Raw genomic sequence first — 26,311 nt, forward strand, 5'->3', positions numbered from 1 at the left:
CCTTGGTTTTAAGGTGTTTACTCCACTGCAGTTCATGCTTTGCATGCAGGTGCCTGGTCATGCAGGTTGTGCTCAGGTTCAGAACGTTAATGCCTCGCTTCAGGCTCTGATGGCACAGCGTGCAAACCACTCGGGTCTTGTCGTCAGCACATTGTTTGAAGAAGTGCCATGCCAGGGAACTCCTTGAAGCTGCCTTTGGGGTGCTCGGTCCCAGATGGCGGCGGTCAGTAGCAGGCGGAGTCTCTTGGCGGCGGGTGTTCTGCTTTTGCCCACTGCTCCCTCTTTTGCTACGCTGTTGGCTCGGTCTCACCACTGCCTCTTCCTCCGAACTGTGAAAGTCAGTGGCACGACCTTCATTCCATGTGGGGTCTAGGACCTCATCGTCCCCTGCATCGTCTTCCACCCAGTCTTGATCCCTGACCTCCTGTTCAGTCTGCACACTGCAGAAAGACGCAGCAGTTGGCACCTGTGTTTCGTCATCATCAGAGACATGCTGAGGTGGTATTCCCATGTCCTCATCATCAGGAAACATAAGTGGTTGTGCGTCAGTGCATTCTATGTCTTTCACCGCTGGGGAAGGGCTAGGTGGATGCCCTTGGGAAACCCTGCCAGCGGAGTCTTCAAACAGCATAAGAGACTGCTGCATAACTTGAGGCTGAGACAGTTTCCCTGGTATGCATGGGGGTGATGTGACAGACTGATGGGGTTGGTTTTCAGGCGCCATCTGTGCGCTTTCTGCAGAAGACTGGGTGGGAGATAATGTGAACGTGCTGGATCCACTGTCGGCCACCCAATTGACTAATGCCTGTACCTGCTCAGGCCTTACCATCCTTAGAACGGCATTGGGCCCCACCATATATCGCTGTAAATTCTGGCGGCTACTGGGACCTGAGGTAGTTGGTACACTAGGACGTGTGGATGTGGCAGAACGGCCACGTCCTCTCCCAGCACCAGAGGGTCCACTAACACCACCACGACCATGTCCACGTCCGCGTCCCTTACTAGATGTTTTTCTCATTGTTATGGTTCACCACAACAACAAATATATTATTTGGCCCAATGTATTGTATTCAAAATCAGCGGGATATAAATTTGAGGCCTAGTATTTAGGCGCTGGGTGACCGGTATGGATTTAGTGACAGAATTAGACTTGGAAATGCACAGAAGCGTGTGTGTGAAGTTATTCTGAATGACCCTATGTGCACCTTCAATATTATATACCCTTTTAGGGATAGATTTCAAATAGCTCTGATATAGCAGAAACCACTAAATTATGAAATTGCTAAATTGGGAATTGTACTTCAACCCAGAACAAAAAATGTGCTTTGACGGACACTAAATATCTTGCCCAGCAACAACAGTACAGCGGTGGGTAACGAGAGATTTAGAGGGATTTAAATTTGAGGCCTAGTATTTAGGCGCTGGGTCACCGGTATGGATTTAGTGACAGAATTAGACTTGGAAATGCACAGAAGCGTGTGTGTGAAGTTATTCTGAATGACCCTATGTGCACCTTCAATATTATATACCCTTTTAGGGATAGATTTCAAATAGCTCTGATATAGCAGAAACCACTAAATTATGAAATTGCTAAATTGGGAATTGTACTTCAACCCAGAACAAAAAATGTGCTTTGACGGACACTAAATATCTTGCCCAGCAACAACAGTACAGCGGTGGGTAACGAGAGATTTAGAGGGATTTAAATTTGAGGCCTAGTATTTAGGCGCTGGGTCACCGGTATGGATTTAGTGACAGAATTAGACTTGGAAATGCACAGAAGCGTGTGTGTGAAGTTATTCTGAATGACCCTATGTGCACCTTCAATATTATATACCCTTTTAGGGATAGATTTCAAATAGCTCTGATATAGCAGAAACCACTAAATTATGAAATTGCTAAATTGGGAATTGTACTTCAACCCAGAACAAAAAATGTGCTTTGACGGACACTAAATATCTTGCCCAGCAACAACAGTACACCGGTGGGTAACGAGAGATTTAGAGGGAATTAAATTTGAGGCCTAGTATTTAGGCGCTGGGTCACCGGTATGGATTTAGTGACAGAATTAGACTTGGAAATACACAGTAGCGGGTGTGTGTGAAGTTATTCTGAATGACCCTATGTGCACCTTCAATATTATATACCCTTTTAGGGATAGATTTCAAATAGCTCTGATATAGCAGAAACCACTAAATTATGAAATTGCTAAATTGGGAATTGTACTTCAACCCAGAACAAAAAATGTGCTTTGACGGACACTAAATATCTTGCCCAGCAACAACAGTACAGCGGTGGGTAACGAGAGATTTAGAGGGAATTAAATTTGAGGCCTAGTATTTAGGCGCTGGGTCACCGGTATGGATTTAGTGACAGAATTAGACTTGGAAATGCACAGAAGCGTGTGTGTGAAGTTATTCTGAATGACCCTATGTGCACCTTCAATATTATATACCCTTTTAGGGATAGATTTCAAATAGCTCTGATATAGCAGAAACCACTAAATTATGAAATTGCTAAATTGGGAATTGTACTTCAACCCAGAACAAAAAATGTGCTTTGACGGACACTAAATATCTTGCCCAGCAACAACAGTACAGTGGTGGGTAACGAGAGATTTAGAGGGATTTAAATTTGAGGCCTAGTATTTAGGCGCTGGGTCACCGGTATGGATTTAGTGACAGAATTAGACTTGGAAATGCACAGAAGCGTGTGTGTGAAGTTATTCTGAATGACCCTATGTGCACCTTCAATATTATATACCCTTTTAGGGATAGATTTCAAATAGCTCTGATATAGCAGAAACCACTAAATTATGAAATTGCTAAATTGGGAATTGTACTTCAACCCAGAACAAAAAATGTGCTTTGACGGACACTAAATATCTTGCCCAGCAACAACAGTACAGTGGTGGGTAACGAGAGATTTAGAGGGATTTAAATTTGAGGCCTAGTATTTAGGCGCTGGGTCACCGGTATGGATTTAGTGACAGAATTAGACTTGGAAATGCACAGAAGCGTGTGTGTGAAGTTATTCTGAATGACCCTATGTGCACCTTCAATATTATATACCCTTTTAGGGATAGATTTCAAATAGCTCTGATATAGCAGAAACCACTAAATTATGAAATTGCTAAATTGGGAATTGTACTTCAACCCAGAACAAAAAATGTGCTTTGACGGACACTAAATATCTTGCCCAGCAACAACAGTACAGTGGTGGGTAACGAGAGATTTAGAGGGATTTAAATTTGAGGCCTAGTATTTAGGCGCTGGGTCACCGGTATGGATTTAGTGACAGAATTAGACTTGGAAATGCACAGAAGCGTGTGTGTGAAGTTATTCTGAATGACCCTATGTGCACCTTCAATATTATATACCCTTTTAGGGATAGATTTCAAATAGCTCTGATATAGCAGAAACCACTAAATTATGAAATTGCTAAATTGGGAATTGTACTTCAACCCAGAACAAAAAATGTGCTTTGACGGACACTAAATATCTTGCCCAGCAACAACAGTACACCGGTGGGTAACGAGAGATTTAGAGGGAATTAAATTTGAGGCCTAGTATTTAGGCGCTGGGTCACCGGTATGGATTTAGTGACAGAATTAGACTTGGAAATACACAGTAGCGGGTGTGTGTGAAGTTATTCTGAATGACCCTATGTGCACCTTCAATATTATATACCCTTTTAGGGATAGATTTCAAATAGCTCTGATATAGCAGAAACCACTAAATTATGAAATTGCTAAATTGGGAATTGTACTTCAACCCAGAACAAAAAATGTGCTTTGACGGACACTAAATATCTTGCCCAGCAACAACAGTACAGCGGTGGGTAACGAGAGATTTAGAGGGAATTAAATTTGAGGCCTAGTATTTAGGCGCTGGGTCACCGGTATGGATTTAGTGACAGAATTAGACTTGGAAATACACAGTAGCGGGTGTGTGTGAAGTTATTCTGAATGACCCTATGTGCACCTTCAATATTATATACCCTTTTTGGGATAGATTTCAAATAGCTCTGATATAGCAGGAACCACTAAATTATGAAATTGCTAAATTGGGAATTGTACTTCAACCCAGAACAAAAAATGTGCTTTGACGGGCACTAAATAACTTTCCCAGCTACAACAGGACAACGGTAACGAGAGATTTAGAGGGATTTAAATTTGAGGCCTAGTATTTAGGCGCTGGGTGACAGGTATGGGTTTAGTGACAGAATTAGACTTGGAAATACACAGTAGCGGGTGTGTGTGAAGTTATTCTGAATGACCCTATGTGCACCTTCAATATTATATACCCTTTTTGGGATAGATTTCAAATAGCTCTGATATAGCAGAAACCACTAAATTATGAAATTGCTAAATTGGGAATTGTACTTCAACCCAGAACAAAAAATGTGCTTTGACGGACACTAAATATCTTGCCCAGCAACAACAGTACAGCGGTGGGTAACGAGAGATTTAGAGGGAATTAAATTTGAGGCCTAGTATTTAGGCGCTGGGTCACCGGTATGGATTTAGTGACAGAATTAGACTTGGAAATACACAGTAGCGGGTGTGTGTGAAGTTACTCTGAATGACCCTATGTGCACCTTCAATATTATATACCCTTTTTGGGATAGATTTCAAAGAGCTCTGATATAGCAGGAACCACTAAATTATGAAATTGCTAAATTGAGAATTGTATTTCAACCCAGAACAAGAAATGTGCTTGAACGGACACTAAATAACTCGCCCAGCTACAGCACTAGGGACAGATTTAGCTGGATATAAATTTGAGGCCTAGTATTTAGGCGCTGGGTGACCGGTATGGATTTAGTGACAGAATTAGACTGGGATATGGCCAAAAAATGAACAGACTATTGCTGGTTAAATGCACTTGGTGTGACAGCTTCACCCTGATGTAGGCTTTAGCCAAATAACAACCACACCATTGAGGGTTAAATGCACTTGGTGACAGGCGCAGCTTGCCCCTGATTTTGTATATGGCCAAAAAATGAACAGACTATTGCTGGTTAAATGCACTTGGTGTGACAGCTTCACCCTGATGTAGGCTTTAGCCAAATAACAACCACACCATTGAGGGTTAAATGCACTTGGTGACAGGCGCAGCTTGCCCCTGATTTTGTATATGGCCAAAAAATGAACAGACTATTGCTGGTTAAATGCACTTGGTGTGACAGCTTCACCCTGATGTAGGCTTTAGCCAAAAAACAACCACACCATTGAGGGTTAAATGCACTTGGTGACAGGCGCAGCTTGCCCCTGATTTTGTATATGGCCAAAAAATGAACAGACTATTGCTGGTTAAATGCACTTGGTGTGACAGCTTCACCCTGATGTAGGCTTTAGCCAAAAAACAACCACACCATTGAGGGTTAAATGCACTTGGTCGCAGCTTGTGCTGGCGCACCACAAGACACAAAATGGCCGCCGATCACCCCAGAAAAATGAGACTGACAAACGGTCTGTGCAGCCTAAAAACAGTGAGCAATTGAGGATCAGCAGCTCAATGATCCACAGCTGCAGATCGATCAGTTAATCAAGTCCTTTGGAGGAGTTAATCTGCCTAATCTCGCCCTACTGTCGCAGCCGCAACCTCTCCCTACGCTAATCAGAGCAGAGTGACGGGCGGCGCTATGTGACTCCAGCTTAAATAGAGGCTGGGTCACATGGTGCTCTGGCCAATCACAGCCATGCCAATAGTAGGCATGGCTGTGATGGCCTCTTGGGGCAAGTAGTATGACGCTTGTTGATTGGCTGCTTTGCAGCCTTTCAAAAAGCGCCAAGAAAGCGTCACAAAAGCGCCAAGAAAGCGACGAACACCGAACCCGAACCCGGACTTTTACGAAAATGTCCGGGTTCGGGTCCGTGTCACGGACACCCCAAAATTCGGTACGAACCCGAACTATACAGTTCGAGTTCGCTCATCCCTAGTACCTTGGCGTTTACAGTAGAAATTAATTTCTGAAGTTCTTACCCAAAGTCTCGCGAGATTTCGCGAAGTAATAACTTTAGTTCACGTTTCATCTGAAGTCGATTGGCTGAGTACTAATACAGTAAATAGAAAAGAGGGAGGAGATGGGGAGTTGGTGGGATGTAGAAGCAGCTTCTCTCTGTCTCTATAAAATTATATGCTGTAGAAAGAGAGGGGAAGAAGTGCGGAAGCGTCTGATGTGGGGGCGGAAAGGCATTAGACCAAGGTAAGGAACACATCAGACCAGGAAGAGAAATGTAATAGTACATTAGGTACATCAGAGCAGGTTCTGGATGCATTGCTTCTAAGGGCTCATGCATACGACTGTATTTTATGCTCGCGGAAGACACGCGTGGATCTGTTCATTTCTATGGGGCTGCAAGTAATGCGGACAGCACACGGATGTCATCCATGTGCTGTCCATATCTGTGCGGCCATTCTGCAAATTATAGAACATGTTGTATTCTTGTCCTTTTTGCAGACACTAGGCAGCTCTATTAGGTAAATGTGGCGTGCTCATGGTCGGTATCCTTATTTTGTGGATCTGAGGTTTGTGGACTTCAAAATACATACCTTCATGTGCATGAGGCCTAATACACAGGCCTAACATTTATACCCCCCCTTATGGGTGATTAACTCTTTAAGTACCCTTAACGTACTAGTGCATCATGGCGGCAAGTGAATTGCCGATCTTTGATGTACTAGTATGTCATGATGATCGGGCGGGCACAGGAGCTGTGCCCGTCTGATCAATGGGGCCTGGCTGTATCCGGATAGCATCGCTGTAAACGCAGGCGGATTAACCCATTATATTAACACGGACCATGGCATATACAAGGTTCTCAGAGGGAGGGGGCTCCCTCTGCCTCTCTATCAGCCCCTAGCGCTGCAGTGACAGGGAGGCCTCACAAAGGCCTCAGGGTCTGCCATATACAGAATCCTGTGAGCCTACAGTTTCAATGTAGTACAATACAGCATGTCCCTGTCTTGGGACAAAAGTAAAAATAAAATAAAAAATAAATGTTTTTTCCCTTCAAGCAATTTTTAATTAAAATAAATTAATAAAAATAGACATATTATATATCGCCGCATCCATAACGAGCAGCGCTATAAAAATATCACATGACCTACCCTCTCAGGCGAATGTTGTAAAAAATTTTTTATAAAAACTGAGCCAAAACATCAATTTTTGGGTCAGAAAAAAATCTTAAGTACCCAAAAATGGTACCAATAAAAACATAGAATCTTCCCTCAAATAACAAGCCCCTACATAAGAAGATTGGCATAAAAAATAAATAAAATGGCTTTCAGGAAATGGAGACACAAAATTTTTTTTTCAAAAATTATTTTTATTGTGTAAAACTGAAATAAAATAAAAAAATAGACATATTAGTGATACACTGCATCTGTAATTACCAGCTCTCATATCACATGACCTACCCCTTCAAGTGAACGCTGTGAAAAAGATAAAATAAAAACGGTGACAAAACAGCCATTTTTTGTTCACCTTGCCCAAAAAAAAGGATAAAATATTGAACGATAATAAAAATCTTATGTATCGAAAAATGATACCAAGAAAAACAACATCAACTCTTCCCGCATACATGAGCCCCTACGCAAAGTTTGAAATGTCTCCTCAAATTTTCCCTTAATTCTTGTGGAAAACAAAAATTGTAAAATTATATTGGAATAACTTGAGGGTGTGGTTTCTAAAAAGGGGTCATTTATGGGTAGTTTCTATTATGTAAGCCCCACAAAGTGACTTCATAACTGAATTGGTTCTTTAAAAAGAGAGTTTTGGAAATTTTCTCAAAAAGACATATGAGAAATATAAAGTAATAACTATTTTATGAGGTATCACTATCTGTCTTAATTTACCGCTGTCTTGAAGTACAATGTGTCACGAGAAAACAATCTCAGAATTGGCTTGGATTAGAAAACGCGGTCCAAAGTTATTACCAGATAACGTATGTTAGTAGCACATAGGTTAAGAAATGACAAGTTCAGAGTCTTGTCTACAAATGCTCGCAGTTTAGAGAATGGTTCAATGGGAGTAATGACTGGGATATAACAATACCAGGGTTCTCTCCATATAGGAAAGACAGAGAAGGCAAGAAAGGGGGAGGGTGGCCCTGTATGTGAAAAGTAGCATAAAATCTAATTTAATACAAGTTAGTGAAACCAATTTAGAGTCAGTTTGGGTTACGTTGCAGCTTAATAAACATAAGGTAACTCGTGTAGGTGTTATATATAGACCACCTAGCCAAGTCAAAAAATTAGATCTACTAGTTTGAGGAAATAGCTAAAATGACATTGAAAAGGGAAGTTATTATAATGGGAGACTTTAATCTTCCTGATGTAAACTGGAAAACCAAAATAGCCAGGAGTACAGATATTCTAAACTCTCTACTGGGATTATCTCTACAGCAAGTAGTTGAGGAGCCAACTCGGAAGGAGGCCATTTTAGATTTAGTATTCACAAATGGGAATTTGGTTTCTGATATTACTGTAGGGGAAAGCTTGGGATCTAGTGATCACCAGTCAGTGTGGTTTACTATAAGTACAGTGACTGAGTCACACCACACAAAAACAAAAGTTTTAGATTTTAGAAAAACTGACTTTTCTAAAATTAGATTAGTAGTATACGAGTCCCTATCAGATTGGAACAGTTTTAATGGAGTCCAGGAGAAATGGGACTACTTTAAAGTGGCACTATTGAATGCAACAGATAATTGCATTAGGCTTGTCAGTAAAAGCAAAAAAAAGGAAGAGACCACTGTGGTACCCAGCAGAAGTGGCCAAAATCATTAAAAACAAAAAGATAGCATTTAGTAATTATTAAAAAAAAACTAGGATGACAGGCAAATTTATAAGATTAGGCAGAGAGAGGCCAAGTAATTTATAAGAGCTTCTAAAGCACAGGCAGAAGAGAAATTAGCTCAGTCAGTTAAAAAAGGCGATAAGACATTCTTCAGATACATAAATGAAAAAGGAAACTAAAACAAGGAATTACCAAATTAAAAACAAAAGAAGTAAGGTATATGGAAGAAGATAAAGAACTAGCTGACTGTTCAGAAGAAGGAAGACTAATGAATCTTTTGATGCAGGTGTCCTTACAGAGGAAGAGGTTCCAAGTCAGCTGTCTAAATTTAATACAAAGAAGTCACAGGGGCCTGATGGGATACACCCAAAGCTATTAAAAGAGCTTAGCGGTGCACTAGCAAAACCATTGACAGATTTATTTAACCAATCACTGGCAACAGGAGTCGTCCCAGAAGATTGGAAATTAGCAAATGTTGTGCCCATTCACAAGAAAGGTAGTAGGGAGGAATCGGGCAACTATAGGCCAGTAAGCCTGACATCAATAGTGGGGAAATTAATGGAAATCATACTTAAGGAGAGGATTGTGAAACATCTAAAATCCCATGGATTGAAAGATGAAAAACAGCATGGGTTTACTTGAGAGAGATCATGTCAAACTAAGGCTACTTTCACACTAGCGCTTGATCGGATCCGTTCTGAACGGATCCGATCATATTAATGCAGACGGAGGCTCCGTTCAGTACGGATCCGTCTGCATTAATAACTTAGAAAAATTTCTAAGTGCGCAAGATGCCTGAGCGGATCCGTTCAGACCTTCAATGTAAAGTCAATGGGGGACGGATCCGCTTGAAGATTGAGCCATATGGTGTCATCTTCAAGCGGATCCGTTCCCATTGACTTACATTGTAAGTCTGAACGGATCCGCTCGCCTCCGCACGGCCAGGCGGACAGCTGAACGCTGCAAGCAGCATTCAGCTGTCCGCCTGGCCGTGCGGAGGCGAGCGGAGCGGAGGCTGAACGCCGCCAGACTGATGCAGTCTGAGCGGATCCGCTCCATTCAGACTGCATCAGGGCTGGACGGAGGCGTTCGGGTCCGCTCGTGAGCTCCTTTAAACGGAGCTCACGAGCGGACCGACGAACGCTAGTGTGAAAGTAGCTTAATCTTATTGATTTTTTTTGATTGGGTGATAAAATAATAGATGGCGGAGGTGCAGTAGACATCGCTTATCTGGACTTTAGTAAGGCTTTTGATACTGCCCCAGATAGAAGGCTTATCAATAAATTGCAGTCTTTGTGCTTGGACTCCCATATTGTTAAATGGATTAAGCAGTGGCTGAGGGACAGACAGAGGGTTTTAGTCAATGGAGTATATTCAGACCATGGTCTTGTTACCAGTGGGGTACCTCAGGGATCTGTTCTGGGACCCATATTGTTTAATATCTTTATCAGCGAAATTGCAGAAGGCCTCGATGGTAAGGTGTGTCTTTTTGCTAATGACACAAAGATTTGTAACAGGGTTGATGTTTCTGGAGGGATACACCAAATGGAAAAGGATTTAGGAAAACTAGAGGAATGGTCAAATGTCTGGCAATTAAAATTTAATGTTGATAAGTGCAACATAATGCACCTGGGGCGTAAAAACCCAAGAGCAGAATATAAAATCAGTGATACAGTCCTAACCTCAGTATCTGAGGAAAGGTATTTAGGGATCATTATTTCAGAAGACTTAAAGGTAGGCAGACAATGTCATAGAGCAGCACGAAATGCTAGCAGAATGCTTGGGTGTATAGGGAGAGGCATTACCAGTAGAAAGAGGGAGGTGCTCATGCCGCTCTACAGAGCATTAGTGAGACTTAATTTGGAGTATTGTGCGCAGTACTGGAGACCATATCTCCAGAAGGATATTGATACTTTGGAGAGAGTTCAGAGAAGAGCTACTAAACTAGCACATGGATTGCAGGATAAAACTTACCAGGAAAGATTAAAGGACCTTAACATGTATAGCTTGGAAGAAAGACGAGACAGAGGGGATGTGATAAAAACTTTTAAATACATAAAGGGAATCAACAAGGTAAAAGAGGAGAGAATATTAAAAAGAAGAAAAACTGCTACAAGAGGACATAGTTGTAAATTAGAGGGGCAAAGGTTTAAAAGTAATATCAGGAAGTATTACTTTACTGAGAGAGTAGTGGATGCATGGAATAGCCTTCCTGCAGAAGTGGTAGCTGCAAATACAGTGAAGGAGTTTAAGCATGCATGGGATAGGCATAAGGCCATCCTTCATATAAGATAGGGCTAGGGCTATTCATAGTATTCAGTATATTGGGCAGACTAGATGGGCTAAATGTTTTTTATCTGCCGACACATTCTATGTTCCAAAATTTGGCCTGGCCCTTAAAGGGTTTCTATCATCAGAAAAATCGTTATGTAGCTGACTGACATTAGCGATGTGCTAATGTCAGCAGAACATAAATGTATGATTTTCAACTCCCTGCCTGCCGCCGTTGCCTCAAAATAAAGACTTTTATAATATGCTAATGAACCTCTAGGTGCTACTGGGGCGTTGCTGCAGCACCTAGAGGCTCAGTCTTCTCACCCTTTGGCACGCCCATGTCCAGTTGATTGACGTCCTAGTTCTCCTCTATGCCCGTAAAATCCCACGCTTGCACCTTCCTGTTTAGTATTCGGCACAGGCGCAGTGAGTGAAGCCGGCAGCAGGAGAGGGTCCTTCACTCACTGCGCCTGCGCCGAATACTAAACGGGACAGCGCAGGCGCGGGATTTACGGGGCAGTGAGGAGAACTAGGACGTCAATTAACTAGACATGGGCGTGCCAAAAGGTGAGAAGACTGAGCCTCTAGGTCAGGCATGTCCAAACTGCGGCCCTCCAGCTGTCGCAAAACTACAACTCCCAGCATGCCCTAATAGCTGTAAGCTATCCAGGCATTCAGGGAGTTGTAGTTTTGCAGCAGCTGGAGGGCCGCAGTTTGGACATGCCTGCTCTAGGTGCTGCAGGAACGCCCCAGTAGCACCTAGAGGCTCATTAGCACATTATAAAAGTCTTTATTTTGAAGGAACGGCGGCGGGCATGGAGTTAAAACTCACACAGTTCTGTTCTGCTGATATTAGCACATCGCTATTGTCAGCCAGATACATAACAATTTTTCTGATGACAGAAACCCTTTAAGGTGAAAAATGGCTGTGTCCTGAAGGGGTTAATGTATTTTTTTTTTTTATAATGAGTATGATTTAACTATTCTAAACTATATTTAGATTCCTTTAAAAGTGCTTCCCACCGGGACAACGGATGTGGAATTACATACTTTATGGTGTAAAATCGACTTTGGTTACAGAAGTATATTACTTCTCATTATCCGGAACTCACCATGATCATGAATCCAATAAGCATAACAGGCATCAAGATCACAATCATCAAGTAGTCCAGGAATGTGAACCTTTTCCTCACAGCGTAGTGCAAACAGGTCCTTTCCTTCTGTAATCAGAGAGTAGGAGAACCCAATGTCAGTGCGTCACCTTCATTTACTGTTTAACGTCTTTTTTATCATGTTTGACTTGTGGGTAACCTGACACCAGAAGAATGTAGAACGGAACAGGCAGAGGCACCGGGTGTTCGACAAAGGCCTTACTGAGCCGGATTTTAGACCCTATTCCTACTGCAAGAAACTCTGTCTGAACGGGCCTTATGGTGATTTTGCATTCTACAATTTATGATATGATCCTCTTTTTGTAATCTCTTTGTCTCAAGACAGACAATGGGGGCCTATCGCTAGGACATGCCCTCGTTGTCTTATAGGTGCGGGTCTCACCGCTGGGACCCTTACCTATATGGAGAACGGAGCCCCGGAAGTGGTGGAGGGGGCACTGCGCATGCGCTGCCACCCTCCATTCATTTTCTAGGGGCCACCAAAAATAGCCGAGCCCTGGCCAGGTTAATTCCATCGGGCCCAAAGAAGAGAATGGGAGCGGTAACCAGTCATGCGCTTGGTGGTGCCCGGACCCGAGTCCTCCAGCCACCACCTTGCGAGGCTCCATTCTCGATATAGGTGCGGGTCCCAGCCTTCGGACCCGCACCTAAAAAACAATGGGGGCATATCCTAACGATATGCCCCCCCATTGTCTGTGATGAAACAACCCCTTTAATGAAGTTGTCTGAACAAATTAAAAAATGTATGTAGGGCAGGAGTTAGTAAAAAATAAAAACCCAAAAACCCTCACTCGTCATTTCAGATGCCCAGGAGCTCTGCCTTCTTGTCAAACAGCTGATTGGCGGGGGTACAGGGCGTCAGACCCTCACTGATCAGATATTGATGACCTATCCTTTAAGAGATGGTGACCCGGGGGATACGTATAACTGTTTTGGTCTATCCTCGGAAATAAATCAATACTACAATAAACAGGCAGTTACAGTCCTGTATACAAATATTTAAAATTATAATAATCTACATGTAAGGGTGGGTTCACATAACGCTCTATACACAAGTTTGATGTATACAATAGAAGAAGAAAAAAAAAAAAAGGATACAAAAACACAGTACACCATGTTCTTGTATCCTGCACAGTCCGGTTATTTTTTTTTGTTAGTTTTTTACAGTGAAACTCTATGGCATCAGTCTGAGGCATCCGTTCAACATATACGTTTTTTGTATACGTTAGACGGATGGGAAAAACGTGACGTGAACCCACCACTAAAATCAGAAGAAAACAACATGTAACTGTCTCTTTTTAACTTACATTATTTGTCAGGTTGATATCAGCTTTCATGTGTAGTAAGTAATTGATTATTTTAATATTGCTTTTTCGACAGGCACATATGAGTGGTGTGTCTCCACCAAAGCTATCCTTCACATTAAGGACATTAGGGTCTTCTTTTACAAGTAGTTGCACTTCATCTAGGTCATTTTCATAGGCGGCTTGACAGATCGGCTGGTAAAAAAAAAAAGGATCTGGGTTATTTCATATCAAAAGATAAAATGAACATTCTATAAACTGTTCTGTATTCTAGTTATATGGTATAAATGATACATTTTGTGCTTTCTCATGTGAAGGGTTGTGCAGGAAATTGGGAAAAAATCCTTTTTCCCTGTTGCCCACAGCCTGCCCACTAGGAAAAGTATGATACTAAGGCTACTTTCACACTGGCGTTTCTGGGTCTGCCTGTAAGATCCGTTTCAGGGCTCTCACAAGCGGCCCCAAATGGATCAGTTCAGCCCCAATGCATTCTGATCCGTTCAGAATGCATCAATTTGGCTGCGTTTGGTCTCCGTTCTGCTTTTGAAGGCGGACACCAAAATGCAGCTTGCAGCATTTTGGTGTCCGCCTGACGATACAGAGCTAATGTAAGTCAATGGGGATGGATCCGTTTTCACTGACACAATATGGTGCAATTGAAAACTGATTCGTCCCCCATTGACTTTCAATGTAAGTCAAGACGGATCCGTTTGACTTAGACTTTTTTTAAAAATGAATAATGCAAACGAATCCGTTATGAACGGATACAAGCGTTTGCATTATCGGTGCGGATCCGTCTGTGCAGATACCAGACGGATCCGCACCGAACGCAGGTGTGAAAGTAGCCTTACCTGCTCTGGTTCTGGCCACTGGTTTGCCTCTTCCCCAGCATGGGCATGGTCCCCTGCTCCACTGCAGCCAACCACTGGCTTCAGGGGCGACATGTCCACAGTGGTTGCCCGCAGTGGGGAAGGTGACCATGGAAGAGGTAAACAAGCTGTAGACCAGACGATGGACATGCAGGAGCCAGTCTGCAGTACTGGAGTGGCGGATAGCAGGCAGGCGTGATGCTTTCCTTAGCAGCGGAGGCATACTTAAAGGGGTTGGCCATCTAAGTATCAAAAATCCAAAGTGCCCCAGACAATAGCCAAACCATGAAGTATTTCTATCCTGTGACATGTACTGGCTATATATAATTTATCTAACCTGTCCACCATGACACGCCTCAGACCGGCTGTGTGGGAGGAGCAGCTGTAAAGTGAAAGTACATATCCCAGCATGCACTGCAGTCACATGACATCCCCGCCCACCTGTTTCCATAGCGACAAGAGCCCCTCAGATAATATCAATAACTAGGGATGTCCCGATACCGATACCAGTATCGATATCGGGACGGATACTGGACATTTGCACAAGTACTTGTACTCGTGCAAATGTCGCTGATACCCGATGGCCGTGCAGCGCGATTCTGGCTCCGTCATTCACCACCTTCATTTTGCAGACTGTGCATGCGCCGTTCAGTTCCATGGCGCTCACTTCCAGCCGTCCCTTCTCATCTTTAGCGCGAGCGTGATCACTGGCTTGTGTTCTCCAGCACCTGAAGACGAGAAGCGACGATCGGGAGCGAGCGCGATGGAATAAACGGCGCATGCGCAGTCTGCAAAATTAAGCCGGTGAGTGAGGGAGCCGGGATCGTGGTGTAACAGGCAGTGCACAGCGCATGCGCAAGAAGAGCGCGGTCCCGGCATCACGACAAGATGCCCATCACAATGTAGAGAGGAGGGGTAAGGGCTTATCGTGAAGGCGCCAACAGACATTAAAACTGTGATTTTAACAAATATGAGGAGACAGAATGAGTAAAGAAAATCATGATTAGCAACACACTGGGGGTACTGCGCTTGGCTTAATATGTGCTTTCCAGGTGACAGGTTCCCTTTTTAAAGCCACTTCCTCCCAGTACTGTGGTGCATCCGCATGGGAAGGATTGTGGGTACGGTGCATGAAATGGAGGAGAAATTCCGTTAATTTCTCTCCATTTCATGTTTAAACAGTGAATATGAAATAAGGTGGGGGGAGGGGGAAAGGGCATATAATAGTGATTCCCAACCAGTGTGCCTCCAGCTGTTTCGTTGACAGATCTTTGTTGCACAACAGCTCTGATGAATACATTTGTACAAATCGATGGGGACGGAGCGGACTTCCGGCGGCCTACCGTTAGCACAGATCACTGTGTACAGTGTACAGGGGGTCACGGATCTCTATATGCAGTGGTGGGGGTCACATATCACCATATACAGAGTGCAGGAAGGAGAGGGCACACATTTAGGCTCCATTCACACGTCCGTGATGTGTTGCGGACCTGCAAATTGCGGGTCCGCAACACACCAGCCCGGCACCCCCATAGAAATGCCTATTCTTGTCCGCAATCTGCGGACAAGAATAGGACATGTTCTATCTTTTGCGGAGCTGCGGACCCAAAGATCGGGGCCGCACTCCGCAATTGCGGATGCAGACAGCACACTGTGTTCTGTCCGCATCCATTCCGTCCCCATAGAGAATGAATGGGTCCGCACCCGTTCCGCAAAATTGCGGAACGGATGCGGACGTGTGAATGGAGCCTTACAGATGGTGAGACCAGTGACTGCTGCTATCACTGACCTCAGCCATACTGACAGCTCACAAGGGGTTAAAGCTCCTGAACTGTTGGTCTGGCTGTAATATGTCTGTGATAAGAACACAGAGCAGAGGGGCCATAAACAGGACAGACACTGGGACTGCTCACAGTTTGTGGTCCACAGCACTTCCCTGGCTCTGCTACATCCTCACATGTTGGCAGGATCCTCTCAGTACAGGGGAAACAGAGCGGGCAGAGCCTGCAGTCAGATCAGCCATCACAGCTTCCCCTAAGTCTCCCTAAGGCTACTTTCACACTGGCGTTTTGGTTTCCATTTGTGAGATGAGTTCAGGGCTCTCACAAGCGGTCCAAAACAGATCAGTTTTGCCCTAATGCATTCTGCATGGAAAAGGATATGCTCAGAATGCATCAGTTTGCCTCCGATCAGTCTCCATTCCGCTTTGGTGTCCGTCTGACGAAAATGAGCCAAACGTCCCCATTGTAAGGCAATAGGGACGGATCCGTTTTCTATGACACAATAAAAACAGATCCATCCTTCATTGACTTTCAATGGTGTTCAAGATGGATCTGTTTTGGCTATGTTAAAGATAATACAAACGGATCCGTTCTGAACGGATGCAGATGGTTGTATTATCTAAACGGAGCCGTCTGTGCAGATGCATGATGGATCTGCACCAAACGTGAGTGTGAGCAGGCCAGGAGGGGGTGTGGTGAGAGCAGGCCAGGAGGGGGCGTGGTGAGAGCAGGCCGGGAGGGGGGCGTGGTGAGAGCAGGCCGGGAGGGGGCGTGGCGAGAGCAGGCCGGGAGGGGGGCGTGGCGAGAGCAGGCCGGGAGGGGGGCGTGGAGAGGGCAGGCCAGGAGGGGGGCGTGGCGAGGGCAGGCCAGGAGGGGGCGTGGTGAGGGCAGGCCAGGAGGGGGCGTGGTGAGAGCAGGCCAGGAGGGGGGCGTGGTGAGAGCAGGACAGGAGGGGGGCGTGGCGAGGGCAGGCCAGGAGGGGGCGTGGCGAGGGCAGGCCAGGAGGGGGCGTGGTGAGAGCAGGCCAGGAGGGGGGCGTGGTGAGAGCAGGACAGGAGGGGGGCGTGGCGAGGGCAGGCCAGGAGGGGGCGTGGCGAGGGCAGGCCAGGAGGGGGCGTGGTGAGAGCAGGCCAGGAGGGGGGCGTGGTGAGAGCAGGACATTAATTTTGGACTTAACACTTTTTGCTCAAATGTAAATAAAAGCTGAAATTTTTATTTTTTTCCCACAATAAATGCCTCTTGTACATCGTCTTATTATCTTTTGGGAGACACCTATGTCATTTCCCATCAAAAAATTACTGGTTGAATAAAAGTAACTAAGTCAAAATTTGCCAGGGGTATGAATAATTATGGGCAGCACTGTATATTAGTAAGTGTAATATCGCCCTACTTTCTTTATAGTTTTAATAAGTGCTAACAGAGTGGCCAACCCCTTTAAAGAGATCAGGGAAAAATTATTTATTCCTGGACAACCCCTCTAAGGGTCCATTCACAAGTCCATAGAATGGGTCCACATCCGTTCCGCAATTCTGCAGTACGGGTGCGGACCCATTTATTCTCACATTGTGCTGTCGGCATCCGCATTTCCGGTCCGCGACTCCTGAAAAAAAAAGAACATGTCCTATTCTTGTCCGCAATAGCGGACAACAGGCATTTCTATAGGGGTGCCGGAACAGCAATACTCTAAGGACGTGTGAATGGACCCTAAGGCTGCTTTCAGAAAATGGTCATACAGGTGTTGTTTTGAGCCCGTACTAAGGATGCAACACCCAGACCTCCTGAAGTTCATCGAAATCAGAGTTAGAGCTCCATAAAACATATTGGGGGGAATATTTGAAGTCAGTTTTGCTTGAGTCGGTGTTGGAGTACTTTATGCCACATTTATCAAGTGTCTCATGTTACTTGATAATAAATGTATAGAAAAAATTGACCCTTGTTGGCCCAGAATTTATTTTGAAAATTAACACACATCAATAGCTAATAGCTATACCGATTCTGTTTCAGGCCCAAATTATTTATATTTCCTTTAAAATAAAAAATAACCTTTATTCTATTTCTTTAAAATAAACAGAGAATGAATTGTCTCTCGTATGGCATATTTTATATTCATCTGTGTTATTTTCTCAAAAATGCCTTTGGTGATATTAAAAGCCAAAGAAAACTATATGAGTGTTTTGTTTTTTTCTTTTTCTCAAATCTTTTCCATATAATGGTGGTACTGATAGCTGGGTATGGATTTTGTAATAATAATGGGGGTTGTGTTCACTCACACACACCACGGCTCCATAATATCAAATATCAATGGCTGCGGTGCACTGAGAGTTAATCGCTTATCTTTAGCAACACTTTTGTTGCCAATGTAGCAAGCTGTTTCAATACTCTATTTACTTTGTTTCAATTTGCTCTTTCAATATCAGCTCAAGTTCTAGTATTCTTTCCTGCTCTGGTAAAGCTATTCTAATCCTAATAATTCCCTTCCCAGCTATCCTCCATCCTTTTCATCAGGAGTTTTTCGCTATCACTGCTGGTGGACGCTTGCTGGTCGACCCCTCAGCTCTCCACAACACTAATGTTTCTTGTGTTTAAAATAACAAAGCTCCCCCAACATGTTTCACCACAAATGTGGCGTCTTCAGGGGTTAGGAGCTTGTGATAATAAATTTGCCTTAGCCTTTTGTCTACAGAAGCTACTCCAGTTTTCCTACTCCACCCACCTCCTGGACTGAGATTGCAAAAAAAAAAAAAAAAAAAGCCTCAATGATAAATCTGGAGTGAAACTCATTAACATAGCTAACCACACCCACATTACAAAACTGGAGTGTGGTGTAAAAGTGCAAAAAAATGTAAAATTTTGCTCAAGCGAGTGCGAAAGAGTTGCAAAAGTTTGTGTAATCACTTAAATTTTGCGTAAGTGCAAAAAGTCGGTAAAACACTTTTTTGCGACTTTTTGACGGCAGAATTATGGAGTGAAGGTATGATAAATCATGGCCATTGTTCTCCTCTAAGGCCTTATGCACACGGCCGTTATTTGGGTCTGCATCCGAGCCGCCGTTTTGGGGCAGCAATGGGGCAGCAAAAGATGCGGACAGCACTCCGTGTGCTGTCCGCATCCATTGCTCCGCTCCGCGGCCCCGCAAAAAAATAGAACATGTCCTATTCTTGTCCGCAAAACGAACAAGAATAGGCAGTTATATCAATGGCCGCCCGTTCCGCAATTTGCAGAAGGCACACGGGCAGCTTCCATTTTTTTCGGATCCGCGGTTTACGGACTGCAAAAAACGGCACAGTCGTGTGCATGTAGCCTAACTCTGATGAACAGTGGGAGGTCCAAGTGTCCTTCCCCCATAGACATTCATGGCATATCCACATGAATGTGGCACCATAACAGGTAGCATTGAGTATAGGTTTCTGTCCTATAGAGATCGTCTTGACGCCGGCGGACAGGCACAAATAATTTTGTACAAAATGTATTTGCCAAGAATCAAAAATTTATATAATGAACGTATCATTAGCACCAGAATAATTTCTATAATTATGGCATTATTGTACTTTATTTGTGTTCGCAGAGTGCTGTTGCATAGTTTTTTTTTGTCTTCATGATATGCCATACAGTCAGATCCATAAATATTGGGACATCAACACAATTCTAACATTTTTGGCTCTATTCACCACCACATTGGATTTGAAATGAAAAGAACAAGATGTGCTTTACCTGCAGACTGTCGGCTTTAATTTGAGGGTATTTACATCCAAATCAGGTGAACGGAGTAGGAATTACAGCAGTTTGCATATGTGCCTCCCACTTGTTAAGAGGCAAAAGTAATGGGACAGACTAATAATCATAAATAATCATCAAACTTTCACTTTTTAATACTTGGTTGCAAATCCTTTGCAGTCAATTACAGCCTGAAGTCTGGAACGTATGGACATCACCAGACGCTGGGTTTCATCCCTGGAGATGCTCTGCCAGGCCTCTACTGCAACTGTCTTCAGTTCCTGCTTGTTCGTTTCATTTCAAATCCATTGTGGTGGTGTATAGAGCCAAAAATGTTAGAACTGTGTCGATGTCCCAATATTTATGGACCTGACTATGTATCTGACAGACAAGGATGCCTGACCTCCATTCCATTTCACTAGAAGACTGTAGCAGAGAAAGAACAGGTAGGACGCCTAATAGGATGGAGGACACTTTCTCTGTGCTTTCTATTAGGTCCCATGCACACGACCGTATCCACCCATCGAATGTATGCCAAAAGGCCATTTCTTTGGCATAGTTTTGGCCTATACAATCCTGTTGTTATAATACTTTTTGAATTAAAATATTTCCTTCTGTTGTAGTCAAACATAGGAAGTGAAAGGGAGGACATGATGTGTTAATTCATTTGTAGGTGACATTCATAGACCTCCTCCTTTACTATCTTAATTTTGTTCTGATTAAACACAGTACAACCTGCATTTCAACTGTTTTAAATTATTGTATGGTGCATGAATTTATTTCAATCTGTTGATTAAGCAAAGGAAAAAACCTAGGTTCCTGGAGGAAAACCCACACAAACACAAGGAGAACATACACATTGAATCCAGGACCTCAGTGCTGCAAGGCAACAATGCCATTTCTAACCTCTGAGACACCATGCACATGGTCATGGTAAAGAATTTGGTGTCACGTAGGGCCAAAGTTGTCATTTAGATTGGTCAGGAATTAGGATAAATAAGTCAAGAGCCTCAGTAAAAGACATTGAAATAACTCAGTCACTGACAAGCCTAGGTCAAAATGACCACCAATTGCTGGCTGCAGCTTTGACCTGCCTCCCTTGGGTCACATGACAATTTGACATGATGCAAACAGAGCAGGTCAACGCAGTGATTGGCTGCAGCAGCGTCAAAAACATAAGTTTACATCCTGGGAGCCGAGTGGAGAAACCAGGAAGAGAAGGAGCCGGGAGACCTTACTGGGAAGCAGGTAAGAAAGCTCTCCTTCGCAGGTCTGCAACACCCCCCCCCCCCCCTAAATGTGCACAATCCCCTTAACCAAAATCTATTCAAATCATTTCATTTTCTGGATATTATGTGATTTTTATTGCTAATTTCCACGAGCAACCGTGGATCCTCATTCCATATGACTCTTCTTTTAATTAATGGAACATTATGTCATTTTATAGCAAAGTATGATACACACTGTGGAGAAGTTATTTTAGGTGTATCATTACCGTTCCAGTTATAGTACTGTGTACATCTTGCTTATTTTGCTGGTTTCATGCTAGGTTAATTGCATCCTTCTATTATGTAACATATATAGTAATTACTCAATGAAACATATAGCAATGTGCCGCCCCCAGGGCCCCTATTGCACACCCGGTGTAGTAGGAATGCCGAGTGGTGTAGTGTGGCCTAAATGTCTCTATGTCACGGTGCTCCTACCTGGAGACTGCCAGACCCCAAGCTTTGGCTCTGAAGCACAAAATTAAGGGGGGCTTTGACTTGACGAATTATAGAAAGATGAAGTCCAGACCTTGTATGTAGTTGAACAGCAGCTTTACTTGAGTAAACGTTCATCAAAAACAATCTTTAAGCTTTGTCTTGGTCCCAGCAGGCTTTAGCATAAACTGGCAGGCTTCTTTAATAACCCTGCTTGCTCTTTCTCTCTGTTGCATGGACAGGCTTGCTTACTAACTTCGTTTTCCTTCTTTATGCTGCGCTAAATTCTGCTTTAGTCTGGTTTCTGTACTTCTGATCTGCTCTGGTATCCTTGGATGAGGTGCCGTCGACTGTTATTCCACTCCTGACACTCAGTAAAACTTATCTTCAGTCGAAGAACTCTTCCTCTTGCTGATTTCTCTTATGGTGGTTGAAGAACTATTCCTCTGGCCCCTATGGCTTCCAGACATTTTTCTCCATAGCCAGTAGAGCTTAGGGTGCTCTGCTCATACCCAGTCCTGTCTAGCTTAGAACTAAATAGAAACTTCTGCCCCACCCTTCCGGCAGGAAGAAGGATTGGACCACTTTTGCCCAGAGGGGGTAAGTTACTTCCATTCTCTCTAACTATAGCTCTGCCATATGCACTGCTGGTGAACCAGGCATGTAATAAACAGTTGCATAACAAGATTAGGAATGCACAGAATATAGGACCTGGACAAAAATGCATAAGATGGCCTTTAGGTTAGACCATTAAAGATAGTAGCAGGGTGTAGGAGTGGTAACACCACTCTGGGGTGTTACAATATGTTCACACGTTTTTTTTTCTGATTACTGAGGAACATCGTCACCCTCATGCAAGCTATAAAAGATGGTACCATACCAGGGTATATTTCTAAGCTTTCTAAGCCACAGATGTGTGGACACCTCTCCATTCATGGTGATGCGAGATGGGGCCTCATCTTAGGCCTCTTTCACACTAGCATGACGGATTGGCCCAGGATGTGTTCAGTGAAACTCACACTATTTTGCAAGCAAGTTCAGTCCGTTTTGTCTGCAATTGCGTTCAGTTGTTCAGTTTTTCACGTGCGGGTGCAATGTGTTTTGATGCGTTTTTCACGCGCGTGATAAAAAAACCTGAAGGCGTAAAAACAACATCTCTTAGCAACCATCAGTGAAAATGCATTGCATCCGCACTTGCTTGCGGATGCAATGCGTTTTTTTCACTGAAGCCCCATTCACTTCTATGGGGACAGGGCTGCGTGAAAAACGCAGACTATAGAACATGCTGCGTTTTTCACGCACCGCAGAACTGATGCGTGAAAAAAATGCTCATGTACACAGACCCATTGAAATGAATGGGTCAGGATTCAGTGCGTGTGCTATGCATTCACGTGTGAAATGGGCCTTAAGGTAGGAGTGAGTCCTACAGGTGGGACCCACACCTATTGGATATTTGTGGCATATCCTGCCAATATGTCTATGTAGGAATGGCCCTTTTAGTTCAATTACTACCTTACTCCACCTTAATTGTGGTTTAATTGTGCCTCTGTCCTTAAATTACAGAAAATAAACACTTTTTGCTAGTCTGGTAAACGGAAGAGTGCAAAACGCAAGACCCATGCCTCATCATCCAAGAGTCAGAATGTGGGCAGTAGGGCAAACAGCAGTAGCAGCACCACCCATCCAGTCAGTTGAAGGCCACAGTTCTCCCTCCAATAGGCGTCACATTATTATTGAGGACAAAGAGGATGAGATTGTGGGCTGGATGGCTCACTCCTCCTCTCAGTCACAACAAGCTGATGTCAAGTTCACCCCCAAGTCAGACACTGTGCCTTGAAGCCAGGGGTCATGGCATTCCTCCTGCTCTTCCCCCTTTTGGCCCCAGATAAGATACTTTAAGAGAGTCTTCATGTTGATGACTGGTCTGAGAACACTCAGCGTTTGGACTGCCATGAGGAGGACGTTCAGGGGGAGGTGGGGACCCCATGCATATCTATGTTGGCGGTGGTGGTGTTAATGGTGGCAATGGTCATAGCAGTAGGGGCAGTGGTTCTTGGGGCAAATACAGAGCAAGAAATTAGGAGGGGGGGGGTCAAGAAGCCCACAATGACATTAACACAGTCTGATAAAAGTGTCGGGGAGGGTGAGGACAATAATTGTGTGTTGGATAGGACCTGGGTGTCAAATTTGGAACTTAGGTGACATCAGAGGAGAAGGTTAGTGGTCGCGGTGGCGGCAATAAAGAGCAAAGACAATGTATGACCAGAATTTTCTGAAAATATCCAGGAATCTGCTTCTACTATGGTCAGCTCGGGAACTGGTACTGTTACTGATACTGGGGGCACAGGCTCAAAAAGTACAAGACCAAGCTCAGCTGCCACTAGCACTATGAAAGCAGTTTTTCTCCACAGTGCTGGAAGAGAAAAGCATTGCCATGTGCAAGATCTGCGGGCATTCAAACACAAACATAGGCACCATGGTTCTATTGCAGCACATGAAGCATTGTCTCCAGATCTTGTGGGAAAATAGAAGTGGACAATGACTTCCATTAAGGCCTTACACAAGGGTCTACATGGTCCCTTCAAAAATTCATAGATTTTTTTTTAAATCCAGCATTCTTTATTATACTTCCTGATGTATATTGTATGCCCAGTTGTAATAGCTTATTGCTCTTGCATTGTCAATATTCCTAGTTAAGCTGTACACAAACTGAACCTTTACACGGATGCCCAGAAACTTCCCACGGCATTTAAAACGTTTGCAATATCTACTAATAGCAGCTAAAATCCACACAGATCAAAAACCGAGATCTACCACACTTTTTATTAGTGCAGTACTGAATTGTGGGAATACAATTATGATCTATGTAAAAATAGAACCTATGCAGAACAATTCTAGAGACCATAATGGTAAAATATGGGGTCTACTGGAATCCCTACACTACAATATCATTGTTCTAGCTGATGGTACTACTTTAGTCCACCTACAGATGGTGAGAACTGTAGGATTTAGTTTTTCCCTCCTGATACTCCTGTCCATCATTCTCCCCCCTTTTTCATATCGCCGTTTTGCTCCCCTGCCTGGGGTCTCAGCGATGGACTGTGCCCAGTGATGTCTCTTAACCAATAAACACTCTTTAAAACTCAAATTACTCAGAGGAAGTGTTGCCACTCTTTCTTTGTAAAACCAGTCCAACCTGTTTTTAGGTTTAAGGGATTTTAATTTTTCACTGAATATCTTAAAGCAGTGTGCATAGATGAGTCTGCATTCTGTGTGCTAGTATGTGATGTCTCTGTACAGACCATAATCTCCCCTCGAAGCAATGCACCTTTGTCATAGGACATGCATTGCAATAATAGAAGACTATTTGGTCTGCTTCTAGCAGCACCAGACGTAACCTTCAAGGTTTGCAGTAAGAGAGTCAGAGGTGCAACTCTTACCCATCAACATACTATAGATATACCATAAGTATCTAAAGTGGGAAAATCCCTTTAATTGTAGGATTGTGATTTAACCTGCAATAGCATCATACTGTGTTATGGGGCTAACTTTGGTACTATACACCAGTGTATGCACAGTTATAAATTAAAGAAGCGCTCCCACAAAATCTTTATTCTGTGGACCATTTAGAAAGGTCTATCATTTAAACTGAAGGTAATCTTTTTACTGGTGACTGTATTTGCAAGTTATAACCTCCCTTCTGATCCTCAGCTGTGTCATGTGAGCAACACTCTGCCTCAACTGGCACAAGACAGGAAGTCAGTTACTTCTCTATTCATTCCTATGAGACTGACATTGAGCCTCCGATAGGAAAACAGAGAAACTGACTTCCTGTCCACACATAAGATGCTGTGTTATTTGGAGAGTCAGAGTGTTGGTCACATGACACAGCTGAGGATCAGGAGGTTATATCTCACCAATACAGTCACTGGTAAGAAGAATACCTTCACTACAGTTTATAACATGCACCTAACAGGTCAGAGAATAACACATTTTATGGGAGTGCTCCTTTAAGTAAAGTCGCAATATTATGCCACTGCTTATCATTCTGTGGCACGTCATCCATTGATGCACAAGAAAACTAAATACATATACTGCAGAGTATACAGTATGTTTTTTGTGTGGTGGTCCATTGTACAGGAAAAACAGCAGACTGCTCTTGTACAGTTAGGGTACTTTCACACTAGCGTTTTTCTTTTCCGGCACTGAGTTCCATCCTAGGGGCTCTATAACTGATCAGGTATATCCCCATGCATTCTGAATGGAGAGCAATCTGTTCAGGATGCATCAGGATGTCTTCAGTTCAGTCTTTTTGCCTTTTCAGGACGGAAATAATACCGCAGCATGCTGCGGTTTTATCTCCGGCCAAAAATCCGGAACACTTGCCAGAATGCCTATCATTTTTTGCCGGCATTTTTTTCCCATAGGAATGTATTAGTGCCGGATCAGTCATTTCGCAGGCCGAAAAAAATTTGAAAAAAATAAATGCTGGATCCTTTTTTCCGGATGACACCAGAAAGACGGATCCGGCATTTTTAAATGCATTTGTAAGACGAATCAGGATCCTGATCAGTCTTGCAAATGCCTTCAGTTGGCATACTTTTTTACGGATCCGGCAGGCAGTTCCGGCGATGGAACTGCCTCCTGGATTTCTCTGCCGCAAGTGTGAAAGTACCCTAAATGAAAGGT

At 43.6% G+C, this 26,311-nt stretch overlaps 1 protein-coding gene across 1 annotated transcript in view; it reads right to left on the reverse strand.

Annotated features, from left to right (window-relative positions):
• ANKRD22 (ankyrin repeat domain 22) overlaps positions 1–26,311 on the reverse strand; it is a 51,871-nt gene that overhangs the window by 20,333 nt on the left and 5,227 nt on the right. Inside the window, exons 2-3 of the mRNA XM_044297034.1 lie at positions 13,559–13,750; positions 12,192–12,299 (exon numbers count right to left, since the gene is read on the reverse strand). Coding sequence (XP_044152969.1) covers positions 12,192–12,299; positions 13,559–13,750 — 300 coding nt within the window. The remainder of the gene's footprint in view (positions 1–12,191; positions 12,300–13,558; positions 13,751–26,311) is intronic.

The sequence above is a fragment of the Bufo gargarizans genome, chromosome 6 (assembly GCF_014858855.1).
Source record: "Bufo gargarizans isolate SCDJY-AF-19 chromosome 6, ASM1485885v1, whole genome shotgun sequence".
In the NCBI taxonomy this organism is placed as follows: domain Eukaryota; kingdom Metazoa; phylum Chordata; class Amphibia; order Anura; family Bufonidae; genus Bufo; species Bufo gargarizans.